Source organism: Poecilia reticulata, chromosome 8 (genome assembly GCF_904066995.2).
Source record: "Poecilia reticulata chromosome 8, P_reticulata-male-v2, whole genome shotgun sequence".
Lineage (NCBI taxonomy): Eukaryota > Metazoa > Chordata > Actinopteri > Cyprinodontiformes > Poeciliidae > Poecilia > Poecilia reticulata.
Window position 1 is genome coordinate 20,162,186 of NC_088837.1, and position 14,434 is coordinate 20,176,619.

At 38.1% G+C, this 14,434-nt stretch overlaps 1 protein-coding gene across 2 annotated transcripts in view; it reads left to right on the plus strand.

The window, feature by feature from the left end:
• Window positions 1-14,434, plus strand: part of stat5a (signal transducer and activator of transcription 5a) — a 57,121-nt gene that overhangs the window by 40,590 nt on the left and 2,097 nt on the right. For both annotated transcript variants that reach the window (XM_008417057.2, XM_008417056.2), the window contains 13 exons: window positions 476-606; window positions 792-943; window positions 1,315-1,470; window positions 4,415-4,594; window positions 5,231-5,318; window positions 7,905-8,027; window positions 8,268-8,360; window positions 9,675-9,881; window positions 11,178-11,272; window positions 11,512-11,654; window positions 13,525-13,680; window positions 13,783-13,834; window positions 14,290-14,400. In XM_008417057.2, coding sequence (XP_008415279.1) covers window positions 476-606; window positions 792-943; window positions 1,315-1,470; window positions 4,415-4,594; window positions 5,231-5,318; window positions 7,905-8,027; window positions 8,268-8,360; window positions 9,675-9,881; window positions 11,178-11,272; window positions 11,512-11,654; window positions 13,525-13,680; window positions 13,783-13,834; window positions 14,290-14,400 — 1,687 coding nt within the window. The remainder of the gene's footprint in view (window positions 1-475; window positions 607-791; window positions 944-1,314; window positions 1,471-4,414; window positions 4,595-5,230; window positions 5,319-7,904; window positions 8,028-8,267; window positions 8,361-9,674; window positions 9,882-11,177; window positions 11,273-11,511; window positions 11,655-13,524; window positions 13,681-13,782; window positions 13,835-14,289; window positions 14,401-14,434) is intronic.

The window sequence follows — 14,434 nt, forward strand, 5'->3', positions numbered from 1 at the left end:
CATCTGAAGGAAAAAAGCGATGATGTTTGCTGCCTGAGAATAGTGCCTCAACTGTGAAGGACTGTTGGGCACTTCGATAAGCAGATAAAATAATCAGCAAATAATTGAATTAAATAGAATGTATGTATGTAAGTAAAAAATATATATCAACTTAACCTTTTCGGAAATAGATCTACTTTTCGTAATCCTAAATTTGATAAAGATTGGAAACATTACGGTTTTTTAATGCCAGACAGTGAGTGGGAGTAAAAATAAAAAGTTTTCATAACATATTTCATAACGGCTTTTCTTTTTTTTTTTCCTACAAGAGTCAGCACACAATGGAAGTTTTTAAAGTCTGTACTACCCTAAAGGGATTTCTTTTGAGTTAACTATTATGGCCCAGAGGGTAAAACATATTCAGTATTTGCACAAGTTAAAGACTTTCTACCTCCTCTGTTTTGGTCAGTCTTTAACTTGTCCACACCCTCTACAGCTCAGCTGTCCAGCCTTGCCACTCTGCCCCCTTCTGACCGGCAGCTACGGGAGCCTGCCCTTCTCAGCAAGAGAGCTACTGTGGAGGCATGGCTGACAAGAGAAGCCAACACACTACAGAAATACCGCCTGGTGAGAAACCTCAGTAAAAACATTTCATGTTGTTTGTTTTGGTTACACATTTGTAAAGCATATGATTTTGATTTTTTTTTTTTTTGCATCAAATGCTACAAAATTTTAGTGCTCGCAGTCCATCACTGTGAGCACTAAAATCGTATTGTGATAGTTTGCACTTGTTTTGACCGTTTTCTGTGCAGGACCTGGCAGAGAAGCACCAGAAAACACTGCAGCTGTTGCGAAAGCAGCAGACAATCATTCTGGATGACGAGTTGATCCAGTGGAAGAGACGGCAACAGCTGGCAGGCAATGGGGGCCCGCCGGAGGGGGGCTTGGACATCCTTCAGTCCTGGTGGGTGTTTTTTTTCCATCTCCTGCTGAGAACACAGCCACTAGAACTCCTCACACAGCATGAAATTATGAGTTTATTAGGCTCCAGCGGGCTTCTTGTGGGTTTATCTGAAGCTTTTAATAAGAGAAATACACAGGGATATAAAGTGCACATACACAGACTGCTATTTCCTACTCACTGCCTTTGGGATCTTTGATGTTCTTATTGTTTACTTTCTCTTTATTTTATGCTGAAAATGGCTTTCTATATACTCTAAGCTCATTTTATTAAGCAGCATTTAAGCACATCTTTCTGTTGTGAATTAAAAAATATTAATAGACGTATTTCTAATGTGTGGATTTTTTTTTTTTTGTGCATGTTTTTTATTTCAGGTGTGAGAAGCTCGCTGAGACTATTTGGCAAAACAGGCAGCAGATTCGGAGGGCAGAGCACCTTAGGCAACAGCTGCCCATTCCTGGACCTATCGAAGAGCTGCTCAATGAACTCAACAGCACTATCACGGATATCATCTCAGCTTTGGTCACCAGGTGTGTGCACTTTTGTACTTAAGTATTTTCCTCCATACATATTTCTTCTGTGATTTCTTTTCTGTCATTTTTTAGCATGCTGACAACAAACAAAGATAATATGAGTAAATACAACAGGGAGATTTTAATTATTTCAATTATGAAGTGGCCCCATCTCATGTAGTTGTTCCTCTCTGAAACTAATGGCCAGTTGTTTCACCCTTGGCGGCCATCAAGTCTTTGCCTTTATATTGTTGTGTTGGAATTTTGGCCCACTCTTCTTTGCAGATTTTTTTTTTTATTTCCCCACATTTGAAGTATTATTTTTTAGATATTCTGAGATGGAATTGCATAAACTCTGATCTTTATTTTAAGGTCACACACTGAAATAGTGTGACATTTTTTTCTCAGCAGAATTCAATTATGCTAAGTTGTTCAGGCTGCAGATCTCTACCATCAATATGTTTCTCTCCGGTCTTGTCAGTTCACAATTAGTTTGTGGAATCATAGAAAAGTCTTGGGGATCATTTAGGGTTGTTTTTTCCCTTTTGGTCAGCAGAGGATTTGGCCTTAGAGTTTTCACATGGAAGCCAATGTTTCCCCAGTTTTGTTTTTCTTAATGTCTTATCCTAAACACTGACCTTAGCTGATTAAACTGCTTTAGATGTTGTTCTGGGGTCTTTTATGACCTCCTGGATAAGTCGTCAGTGAGCTCTGGAAACCAGTCCTTGGACGGCCACTCCAAGGAATATTCACCACTGTCCTATGCTTTTTTCCATTTTGTGGAAAATTACTGTCACCGTTGTCTGCTAGAGCCAAGGAAATAATCTTTTCCCTCTTTCCACAAGTTGTTTTTCGTCTGTTGTTGAATTTATTTAGCTTGGATATTTGCCTTTTTTATGTCTCTTTTTATTTAGCCTACTTCATGTAATCAATTCTGTTTAATTGATTTCCTGACTCTGCCAGGTTGTGGTTTCCAAAAGTTAAATCCAGCTTTGAAATGTTTCAGCGAAGGAGGTTATTATATTTTCACTTACAGCCAGGTCGGTTTGGACTGGAAGTCATCATTTAAAAACTTCATTTTCTACTTACGCATGTCTGCTTCTTTGTCTAACATAGAAAAAAAAAACTGGTTTAATGACCTGACATATTTAAGTGTGACAAAAATAGCAAAAAACAGAAGTAATCTGTCATAAGGAAAACAACTTTTCGCAGCACTGTAACTGTTTTTTCTTATCATTATACATCATACTCGAACAGTGTTGTTACAGTCTGAAAGAGTCATCACTAGTCCATTAGAGTAGCTTGAGATAGAGAATGGAAGATGAACCCACCTAAAGAGGTCTACTGAGACATAAGGCAGACTTTGTGAAAGAAAGGGCACATGCAACTTGTTTCAGTCCATTATTGTAGTCCCCAAAGGCCCATCTGCCAGGATGCTTTTCGCCTTTCAGCATATCTGAGCAGGAGAACGCTAAAGTTTTTGACAGCACCCTCTCACGCTGCCTCATAAGATAGTCCCCACAGGTACTGATAACACACAGAGAAGTCGTGTCATTGTCACACCAATTTATGACAGGCTACAGACAAGCCTGTGACCAGACAGTAATGCATTGTTTCTTGGGCAACGTCCTCTTTAGAGTCTCATAAAGTCTTCTGAGGTTTCACACTGTCAAAAGGAGAGAACTGTGTTCCCAACGCCACTCACCTCAGCTGCACATCGGAAGCCTTTGAGTCTCATAACAGCATCATAATTTTACTCACGCTCCCTCTGGGCCTGCAGAATTATGCTGTTGGTTGTATCGTATTCTGTCTGCCTTTTTGCTTTACGTGTTTGTGTGTTACTACATAAATGAATAATGTTGACAGAAATATTTCAAGAGAATATTTCAGCCGAAGCTTTATTTTTAGCGTGACCTACCTTTAATTCGCATCGTTGTGCACAAGGTCATTTAAAGGTTTGAACCTGCTTAAAGGAAGCTACAATTGTGTTTTATTATTAAACCAGAGATGTTAAGATTCGCCTGCATGACTGAATCAAAGGAGGACGATTTTTAAAAACGTATTTAAATAAAATTTGTAAGGAATGAAGATATGCTGGTGGCCATGGATCAACTTTATTATTAGAATTACATTGATAATTGAAATTGGGTTTAAAATGAATAATTACAGCTGCCGTGGAAGACATTTTTTAAAGAAGCAGTGTTACGTAAACTTGACTTATTTGAGCTTTACGTCATATTATTCCGTTATTCCGTCATCAAAAACATACCTGGAATGTTGCTTTGATTCATTCATGCATGTTTGAAGAATCCTTTAATCTGCTGAGACATCCATTCAAAGGTGCTTAAATACTTGGGGGAACCGAGCGCCTCCTTTTTCTCTGCAGTTTTTGCCTGACAGACAACTCTCCACTCAGCTCCTTCAAACTAGTCAGTAGCAATTAGCAAACACTTGGTGGAGCTGCGCATCAGCTGAGTTCATTATATGAGCTACTTCTCAGTGCCCTGGTAAAAACGTTGTTAAAAGCTTATCGGAGAAGCATTGTGGGGATGAAGTGCCGAAGACAGTGACACAAAGAGCAGGAGCTTCTTAAAAAGACAGAGGCCCAATTTCAAGATGTTACGTTGCAAAGTCAAATTTCTTTTCTGTCATGTTTTTTTTATCACAATTGAAGGTAACATAGTTACTTGATTGTGCTATAAAGTGGCACTATATGCCTAAAAAATACATAATACTCTAAGAAATAAGAAAAATAACAAGATTAAACATTCATAGTTTTTGAACATCCAACTAAGTAGTCAAAAATATTCAGAATTCATTCTGTTGGAAGCAGAAATGTGTTCTAAACTCTATAAAATTTCACTTTAGCATAGTGTTAACTGTATTACAGCTGACCACATAAATAAACACCGGTTAGTTCTGCTTTAACCTCCTTGTGTGACCTTCCGTTCTGTGTTTACAGCACCTTCATCATTGAGAAACAGCCACCCCAGGTTCTGAAGACCCAAACCAAGTTTGCTGCCACAGTACGCCTCCTAGTGGGAGGGAAATTGAACGTGCACATGAACCCTCCACAGGTCAAAGCAACCATAATTAGCGAGCAGCAAGCCAAGGCATTGCTGAAAAATGAAAACACAAGGAAGTAAGTTTACAGCGCTCCTTTTCTCTGTCAATGCAAATTTAAAAACATTAAAAAAAAGAAACATTGCTGTGTGTTATTTGGTAATTATAAATCAGAGATAACACAGATCACATGTAGGGTTTCTCGAGTCTACGCAAGACGCTTCCCATAGAGATCAATAAACGAGACCTTGTTGAGAATGATATTTCTGTTGTAGCCTCTTTCCACAGCTTAGCACTGAGACATGCCTGGAACCTGAACAGTCGCTCAGAGGAATCTGTGGTGTAGATACAGAATCCATTTTTAGCCTCTTTCACAGTCTCACTCCACATTCATCCTATAACTTAAAGAGAACCTCCACATCTTCTGGTCAGCTTGGCAGCTAGTGGCCAAAATGGGGAATCAATTAAACAGTTGAATCATCATCTGGTCTGTATCATCTGCTGTAAACAACATGCTCAAAGACGGTTGTTCACTGGTCCAAAGTAGATAAGATGGTCTTGGTGATAGCTGCTTGTTCCAATTAGACAGGAAAAACACCATTCTAGGAAGCCATAGGGGTGGAAGATTAGAAGCACTGCAATTCTTGGCACACGAGTCCATCACATTAGCCAGAAGAGTCAATTTGCTCATTCCTTAATTGTCTTTTTGTTCCAGTGAGAGCAGTGGAGAAATTCTTAACAATAACTGTGTGATGGAGTACCACCAGACTACAGGCACCCTCAGCGCTCACTTCAGAAACATGGTGAGTGCATCCGGGTAGCATTCACAACGCTGTGGTTGTTACTGCAAATTATTTGCTGTAACCATTTGTTGTGATAAATTCTGTTGATTGGACTTGATTTGGAAAGACACACACCTGTCTGTATAAGGTCCCACAGCTGGCAGAGCACAAACACAAAGCATGAAGTCGAAGGAGTCGTTTGGAGACCTCTGAGATCGGATTGTCTTGAGCCACAAACCTGGGTTTGTGCTGCTTTGAAGGTCACCAGAAAGTGAAAACACATTATTCTAGTTATGCATCTCACAGAGTTCAATTCTACCCTGCAATCGAATTCTAAAGATGAAGGTTATTTCTTTCAGATATGTTGAGCCATAGAATTAAAGTAGAGAAACTAATATATTGATGAAAGGTATGCAAAACAAATCCATTTACTTACACAACTCGTAACCTTCTCGGGTCGGTGTCAGGACACACAGGTGCCCCGCCCTTAACCCACACACCCTACGGTGCTGTGCCCTAACAAGTGAAAACAGTTTTCGTGGAACCAGGTGGATGTACAAAATACTAGGTAGTTCGGTCTATATTAAGACGTGCTAAAAATAATCTTGTGTTTACATTTTTTTTTATTTACCTTAAATATTCAAAAATACAACTCAACCATATTTAGTAGCTAGAATTTGGAGTAGTCATTTTCCATAAAATGTTATCAGTCTCTCACTTAACCTCTACGTAAGATTGAAAGACGTCTTAAATGTTTTCCACTTGTGAGCAACGTTTTAGCTCTTGAATGATTGATTTCAAAATGTCTTCAATGTCCAATTATGGGTCTGTCCACGTGTCTCACGCTGCTCTACAGGTGTAACTTTAAATTTGACTAAAAACACCCTCGGTCTGAACAAAATCCCATTCCAAAGTCTCAAATTTGACATGGTAAAGTTCGAAAAGTGAAGTGGATCAAGAGGAAAAATTATCTAAGCAACTCGCATTCCAGGAGCTATGAAAAGGCAGGGAGCAGAAAACGTCAATGATAAAAGAGTTCTCATTTGAATGCTATGTAATTATAACGGCGATAGAGACTTTATGTGCAGGGGGTGAAACTGGAAGCACTGGAATTAAATGCAAAACTCAAGTTAAAAGTTATAAAATAAACACCCAAACAGAGAACCGCTTGAGACTGAATAAGCTGAGGACGGTGGGACTCTAGCGTGGACAGCGGGACGAGACTATGCTTTTCTTTTTCTTTTTTTTCTTTTTTTTTTTTTTTTTTAGTGAAGTTGCCTCCAAAAAGGGCTGGAAAGTTCAAGGAAGCAGTCTGTGTTTGTGTTGGGGAAAAATAGCTCTCAAAATATGGAATCCAAAAAGATTTCAAAGAATACAGGGCTTGCTTTCATGCTATTCAAATACCAGGATGTCATTTGATGAGCTGAAAGCTGAATTTGAACTTGGTCTGAAATATTGTACGCTTGGCCTCAAAACTTTGTTGGATTAAATTAGAATAATGTTCTCATCCAACCTCGCTCTTCACCTTTGGAAAAATTCAGATAAACAAGAATGATCACACAAAGGGTATTATCCCAAAGTGCTCCAGTTTTCTATTAGCACAATCGTCTGGAAAATTCACAGAAGAGGCTGAATGCCTGGAAAAGAAAACCTTCAAACTGAAATTTTTGACAAACTCTGGGAAAAGGGTTCTGCCACAATGCAATAGCAAATCAATAAAAGAACACACTGAATGTAATGCAATATGTAAACGGTTGATGCATGCTTGTTAAACATGCAGAACTTCATAGGTACTACAACAATATCACACTGGACTTATGCATGAAAAGTAAAGTGTTCCTTTACTTTCCTTTGCATGGAAAGTAAAAACATATTACATTGAATCCTCAACCTTTTCTGTGTACTGAAAAGTTTATTATCATGAGAATTCGTGCACCTTCTCAGATTCATGGACGAATTGTGAATCTGTGGATAAAGCGGATCTTAACATATCTTTCCCTTGAAAGAGGATAATGTAGGTGGACATTGTAGTTTTCATCCTTGAGAAAATCTTACTAGATTTGCTTTGTCAAAACGATTTTCTTTCAATACAGTTGGATTTTTTAAAATTATATATGATTATGATATATTTTTCCGTATGTAGGGTACCTAATTTATTCAGACTAGGACTGTTTTGTAATTAGTATTTAATTGTTTTTATTTTATTCTGCTGCTAAAAAACTACAAATCAGAATCACTTTATTGTGATTACCAGTAGACAAGCTCACAGGCTAGGAAGTTGATTTGATGTGATGGTGAAAAAAATAAAACAAGAATATGAAGATGAAAAATATACAATATATAAACAGGTGCAGAGTAGCAGGTGGATGGCGTGGTTGTGTTATGCCAGAGTCTTGTTCATCAGTCTAATGGCTGAGGGGAAGATACTGGTCTCGTGAGGGGAAGTTCTGGTCCAAATGGGCTGCAGTCTCCTGCCTGGTGGGGAAAAGCAAAACGTTCCCAGATTGATAGGCTGCAACCAATGCTTCTTAAAGATCCTGGTAATTTTGCATGTCCCTATTGTTTATAATGTGCATTAACATATTTAAAATCTCATCTTTTTTGTAGTCTTTGAAAAGGATCAAGCGATCGGACAGACGTGGAGCAGAGTCAGTCACAGAAGAGAAGTTCACCATCCTGTTTGAGTCTCAGTTTAGTGTTGGAAGCAACGAGCTTGTCTTTCAAGTTAAGGTAAGGCTGTACATAGACAAAAGTCAACAATAGAGTTACAGTGACGTTTACAGAAAAAGACTAGAATTAGTTGGTTTTTTGTTTTTTTTAATTGTGGAAATCAGTTTATCCTCAACAAAATCTGAGCTTCTGATAAAACGTGCGGTTTGCGTGCGTTTCTATGTATTTTTGCTGTACGTGCACAATTTTGGTTGCATTCATGTGCCGACTGAATGTTGTTGTTTTTTTTTCTCTGAACAGACATTATCACTTCCTGTTGTGGTGATAGTTCATGGTAGTCAAGACAATAATGCCACAGCAACTGTATTGTGGGACAATGCGTTTGCAGAGGCAGTAAGTAAAATGTTTGTGTGGGATTGTGTGTCTGCTTTCCAAATTTTCTGTAGATGTGGTCGCATTTTCAAAATTCTTGTGCATTTTTAACTCTTCCAAAGTGTCTATAGATATATATATATAAAAAAAGACTAAACTCAATTTTGTTTTTAGCTTTCATTTGTGTCTTGTTACAATCTTTTCTCCTTGAAGGAAACAGCAGTTGAAAGTTATAAAATAAACACCCAAATGAATAATTAAATCTATTAAATAAAATATAAACTGGAGACAAATCTCACAGATCTGAATGTGGTAGCAATACATTTTTTAAACACTAAATAGTTGAGTCATAAAATAAAAAGTTGAGGCATCGTTTTTGCATTTAGGACCAGTAGAGTTTAAACATACATGTACAGAGAAATTTATTTTAGTCAGGCCTGGGATAATCAATGTTAAAGCTTGTTTTCAAGAATATTTTGTGGAGATATACAAATGTAAGACTACAATTTTTCTGTTTACGAGGCACATGTACATTCCTTTACACTTTAATAGAAAGTAAGTTGTAAAAGCAGTTTTTTCTTTTTAAACATTTACCACATAAGTAAATACTAAAGTTATAAAGTAGCACATTAATGTAACAGAGCTTGGTGTTTAACTTTTTAATAAAGGCAGTAAAAGTCGGGTAAGAATTCCTTTCTTTCCTTTTGGTCATAAAATCTTTGGCACATATAGCTGTGTACACATCCTGTTAATAAACATCCAGCTTTAGTCTCATTTGCTTGCATTGCTACTGGTAGTTAGCTTGTATATCATAATAGCAGTTAGCAATTCCTTTCAATTTCAGATTTAGTTTATTTGATAAGTTTGTGCACAAATTCAAGGAACTTGACTTTGTTTCCACTTTATATTTGCGTCTGAATTATGGTGAGGTTACTTTTGGGTTTGACGTCTTTTCAAAATCTCTGTTTTGGCTTCAGAGAGAAACAAGTTCTTGATCTTTACTGTTTTATGCTTAGTTTATTCTTGGTTTTATTGAAATTTTTCTCATTAAGCTTCTTTTTTTGAGTTGTTGCCGCTTAAGAAAACTTCAATGTACTTGAGCTTTTTCTTTTTCACAATTTGTGTTGATTATGTCTATATTTACAATATAATAAGCAACCAATATGCAAACATTTCAACCTGGAACCCAAATGCATAGCATGTGTAGTCGTCACTGGAACAATGTCATTGATTAATGCACAATTCATAATGTCGTAAGCGAAAAGCTGCTTATAAGAATGTATGTTCATTTTTGTGTGATGTCACTGAAAGTTTTTTACATTTTGTTCCCATCAGGGTCGAGTGCCTTTTCTGGTGCCAGATAAGGTGCTTTGGCCTCAGCTGTGTGAAGCCATCAACATGAAGTACAAGGCAGAGGTGCAGAGCAACAGAGGGCTATCTGAGGAGAACCTGGTCTTCCTGGCTCAGAAAGCTTTCAGCAGCTCCAGCAACAATCCTGACGACTACCGGAGCATGACGATGACCTGGTCACAGTTTAACAGGGTTAGCACCAGTCTGCTTACCTCGTGATGCTCTGAGCAAACATGCAGCTTTCAAAAATAGTGTTCAGTTTGTCTGTTATCGTCAGAGTTTTATCACTTTATTTAGATGGGTTTTTTTTTTAAAGCCCTGAACTCATAGTACATAATGTGTTTCAACCGCAAGCTTTGCTTTTTTGGCAGCTTTCGTTGTCGGTAAGAGATTCATACACGGAAATATTTCCTGTTTCATTTGTGGCATCCTCGCTGCTCCTTTCTGTGGTCAGCTTGAGTGAGATTTCTTCATTGGCAGTCAAGTCTTCATCTTAATTGTCCTGTTTGTCCACATAGAATAATGCCGGAGGCTGGATTTTACTGGCTTAAAACAGCCATTATGGGCTGAAAATGCATCTCCATTCCCCATATACTATCTTTCTCATTGGCTGATCAAACCATTATGCGTCAGCCCTTTAGAAAAAAAAAGTGCATGAAGGTCATACACAAACACACAGCTATATCCATTCACGCAACACACATACACAGTGGAAATTATGTATTAGTGGTGGGACTCGATAAAAATTTTAACTCAAGTTAATTAATTGCAATTAACATTTTAATTGAAAACTATATATCTACAAAAAGCAACATTTTCAATTTAAAAACACCTTTTGCTGCTAAATCATTGAATGAATAGAAAGATATAACATATTTTTTGTTTTTTGAGCAGTTATTTACATAATTCAACCATAAAATTGGTGCAAAGTGCTATTGTGCCCATTCAGCTTTCAAGTATTTCAGGAACTTCTTTGAAAAAAATGCTTCTTTAGAAATGTGAACGCTAACATTGGCATTGGGGACGCCTCTTCTTGATATAGCTTTCTTTTTAGCCTTGACAGGCTAACTCCTTTTTGCACAATACGCATGCAACAGCAGTCTTTTCCAGGGTCCCATAAGACTGGTTTATGAAGCCCCAATGGGCCAAGAGACGCAAGTTTGGTGTCCATTCCTGCTGTTTGCGGATGTGCCTTGTGCATCAGATTAATGGGTGTACCAGAAACGCACACATACAAAGATTCTGGCTGGAGCCACTTTCAACAACAACACCAACAAAAATAATTGTGTTAAAATGTTTAATGCTTTAAAATCTATGTAATATATATATATTAATCAAAAATTACTTGTTAAAATCATGTCTCTATATAATTTTCATTTAAGTGAACCAAGCTGATTTAGAGAAATGTGAACAAAATAAATAAATCAGTCAAACTAAATCCTGCATGGTTTTTAAGAGATTTCCCGCCGTCATATTTTCTTTCCACAGGAAAGCCTTCCAGGAAGGAACTTCACATTTTGGCAGTGGTTCGACGGTGTGATGGAGCTTACAAAGAAGCATCTCAAGCCTCACTGGAATGACGGGTAAGGAAGCTGCAGATTCAGTTTTAGTGCTTAGCTGTAAATCGTGGCTGATGAGACACATTCGCTAAAACACTACAGAAACTTCATTCATTTCATTTTGACTTGTTTTATTTCACTTTCTAAGGCGCTAAATATTTTTGTACATTCTCATTTTATGTTTCCCATGGCAACTAGCAAAACAAAAATGAGTTAAATCAGAAGTGATTTCTTTGTATTTATGTACAACATTCTCTTTGTAGAGCCATTCTGGGCTTTGTGAACAAGCAGCAGGCTCAAGATATGCTGATGTCCAAACCCAATGGTACCTTTCTTCTGCGCTTCAGTGACTCTGAGATCGGAGGTATAACAATTGCGTGGGTGGCAGAAAATCCCAACAAAGCAGGTACGATGTGCTGGATGTCACATTTGAAATTTGTTTTGGCTTTAGAAGATGCAAATGAGTCGAACAATGTCTGCGTCCCTTTCAGAAATGTTGTTCTTTGCACAGCTTTGAAGCTAGTGAAGTGTCAACTGCAAGAAAAAACAGGAAAACAACTTGGTATCTCACGTTATTTGTATTGACCTCTTCAGTAAGACATATGTCTTGCGTAACATTTGTCATTTCTCATAACTTTGGTTTATTGTGGTTTTCTTTGAATCATTTCTACAGGACCCTTTGCAGCCACATTGCTTTATTCCTGTTAAACATAATTTTCTATTTAAGAGATGCTCTTTTGTTTGACAGTTTCTTTTGATTTAGGTGGAATGTCTGGAGCATTTATGTTCAGTCAGTGTCTTTCCCTGCTCAGCATGCTGTGTGTGTTCACAGCTCTGAATTGTGTCAGAGCAATCACTGCTCTGCAATGCAACCCCGGATCCAAGAGGGTCATCTAATAGTTTTAAAGTTCTCTAAAGCGATCCTCCTGCAAGGCTAAAGAAAATTGCAAATAAGCAACTCTGGTTCTACAAATGAAATAGAGATGTGATCTTGCCATTCAGGAAATGGCTTCTTCATTTGGGGGAAAAAAAGTGCCTTTAATCCAGCTGTGTGGGGGATTTGTGTCTTGACTGACCCCACTTTCCAAAAATCTAGACATCTGGTGTCTGGTCCAGGGCTGTGGCCAAATCGTGGGTTTGGCTGCAGCAGCAAAGACATCTCTGAGGCCCCAGCTTTCCAGAATAGTCAATATCAATTATAAAGTTCAGGGGCTGTTTGAAGAAATGGGCACCACCCTTCAAAAGACTTGTGACCTTAAGATGAAGGTGAAGTCTTTTGATATCCCCCCTCCCCCAAACCTTCAATTAAATGTTGGTAACTTTCCAGGAAGGACCCAAAGTTTTGCTGGCTTCTCTTGTGGTTTTGTCTGAAAGTGTATTTCGTGCAGCAGGCAGCACAAAGATCCTTCGTTGGAGTCGTCAAGACACTGCTTGGAAAGTCTCACTTGACTTCAAAAAGATGAGATAGCGACTTTGTCCCCCCAAATCTTTTTTTTTTTTATTTCGAGTACTGACATTAAAAAGTCAGTGCTTGAGGTCAGTAGCTGAATGACCTGTTTGGTTCATTCAGTTGTTTTGTGTGAGTGTCTTAAAGTTCATTTACTTCGTTTCATTTCATTATTCATTTCTTGGTTGAATTAAATGAACCACTAAATTAATTTATTGGTTCAGCAGATTACAGTACTACCTACTGTAATCTACTGAAACAGATTACAGTAGGTAATCTGTTTCTGATTACCTACAGACTGGTCCCTGTTGGCAAAGTCCTAATTGGTCTGATAGATTGTTGCGGCACAGATGGTTTCATGGTGATAGAGCTGACTTCACTATGTTTAGATATATACAGATACTGTCACATATTTTACCTAAAATGCAATAACAGAATTTGAACCAGGTGAAGCAAAAAACTATGTCACTAGAGGAATTCTGGGTAGAGCACATTTACAAAGAAGTCAATAATCAGAGCTGGGTGAAATTAAGCCAAAAAAAAAAATGTTCTCTCACAATTTAACAACAGCATCATATAGGATGCAGTTGGTTGGGATTGTTTTTTTTTTTATCTTGATAGTTTGTTTTTTTATTCTTGTATTCTTAGGTTAGGTTCCTATAATAAAATTTGCTTGATGGTGTGTTCTTTCTTTTTAACCCGTCTGTAAATAAACACCTGCTACTTTTCCCAGTGATAACATTTAGTTTCTGTTCTGATACCTCCTCATCATCTGGAATTTACTCCAGAGAGTGATTGCTGTTATTGATAGTTAACTCTGTGTGTTTAGGTGAGCGGATGGTTTGGAATCTGATGCCCTACACAACTAAAGACTTCTCCATTCGCTCTCTGGCCGACCGAATTAGCGATCTCAATCACCTCCTGTTCCTCTATCCTGACAGACCCAAGGATGAGGTGTTTGCCAAATATTACACGCCACCCCTCTGTAAGAAACTCTGTTCAAACAAGCTCCAAAATGACTGAAGCAAGAAGAAGATTTTGCTAAAAACTGAAATTGTTTTTACAATTTTCTCAAATTTCTTTATAGCTAAAGCGGTGGATGGTTACGTGAAACCACAAATCAGACAAGTAGTGCCTGAGTAAGTATTTCCTGCCCGTACTTTTCCGCTTATTCCTCCATTTCTGTTTTGCCTCCCTACTCTTCCTTCTCTGCCATCCACTTGCCTATTATTCTGAAGCAGCATTTAGAGTTAATCACCCAGGGCCGGACCTTGAATTCAGGTTAGCCATTAGTTAGCTGTTACAGTTGGAGGAGGCCAATTAAAGATGGCGGGGGTTCCTGCATAAGCTTGTCTTCCACTCATCATATGAGTTAGGCTTGTTAGTTATGAAGCTGCACCGCCTGCCTATCTCCATGGTAGGTTTCGCAGCGCTTCAGAAAATGGACCCAAGGATATAGAAAAGCACAGGAAGCACGCTGAGAATTGTTGCTTAGGAAACCGCCGAATCAATTCTCATCAATCTTTTGTTCCAGATTTACAGTTTAATTTTTTTTTTCTTTTTTTTTATTGGGTGGCGGGGGTTTCTTTTGCAGCTTTGCTACAGCTAATCCAGACCCAGCCAGTGTAAATTCATCATATATGGAACAGGGTGCCTCTCCAGCACCTCCTAATCACTCTCACACTTATGCGATGTACCCTCCCATGTAAGTTGACAAGACCCTCAAAAATATAATCTCC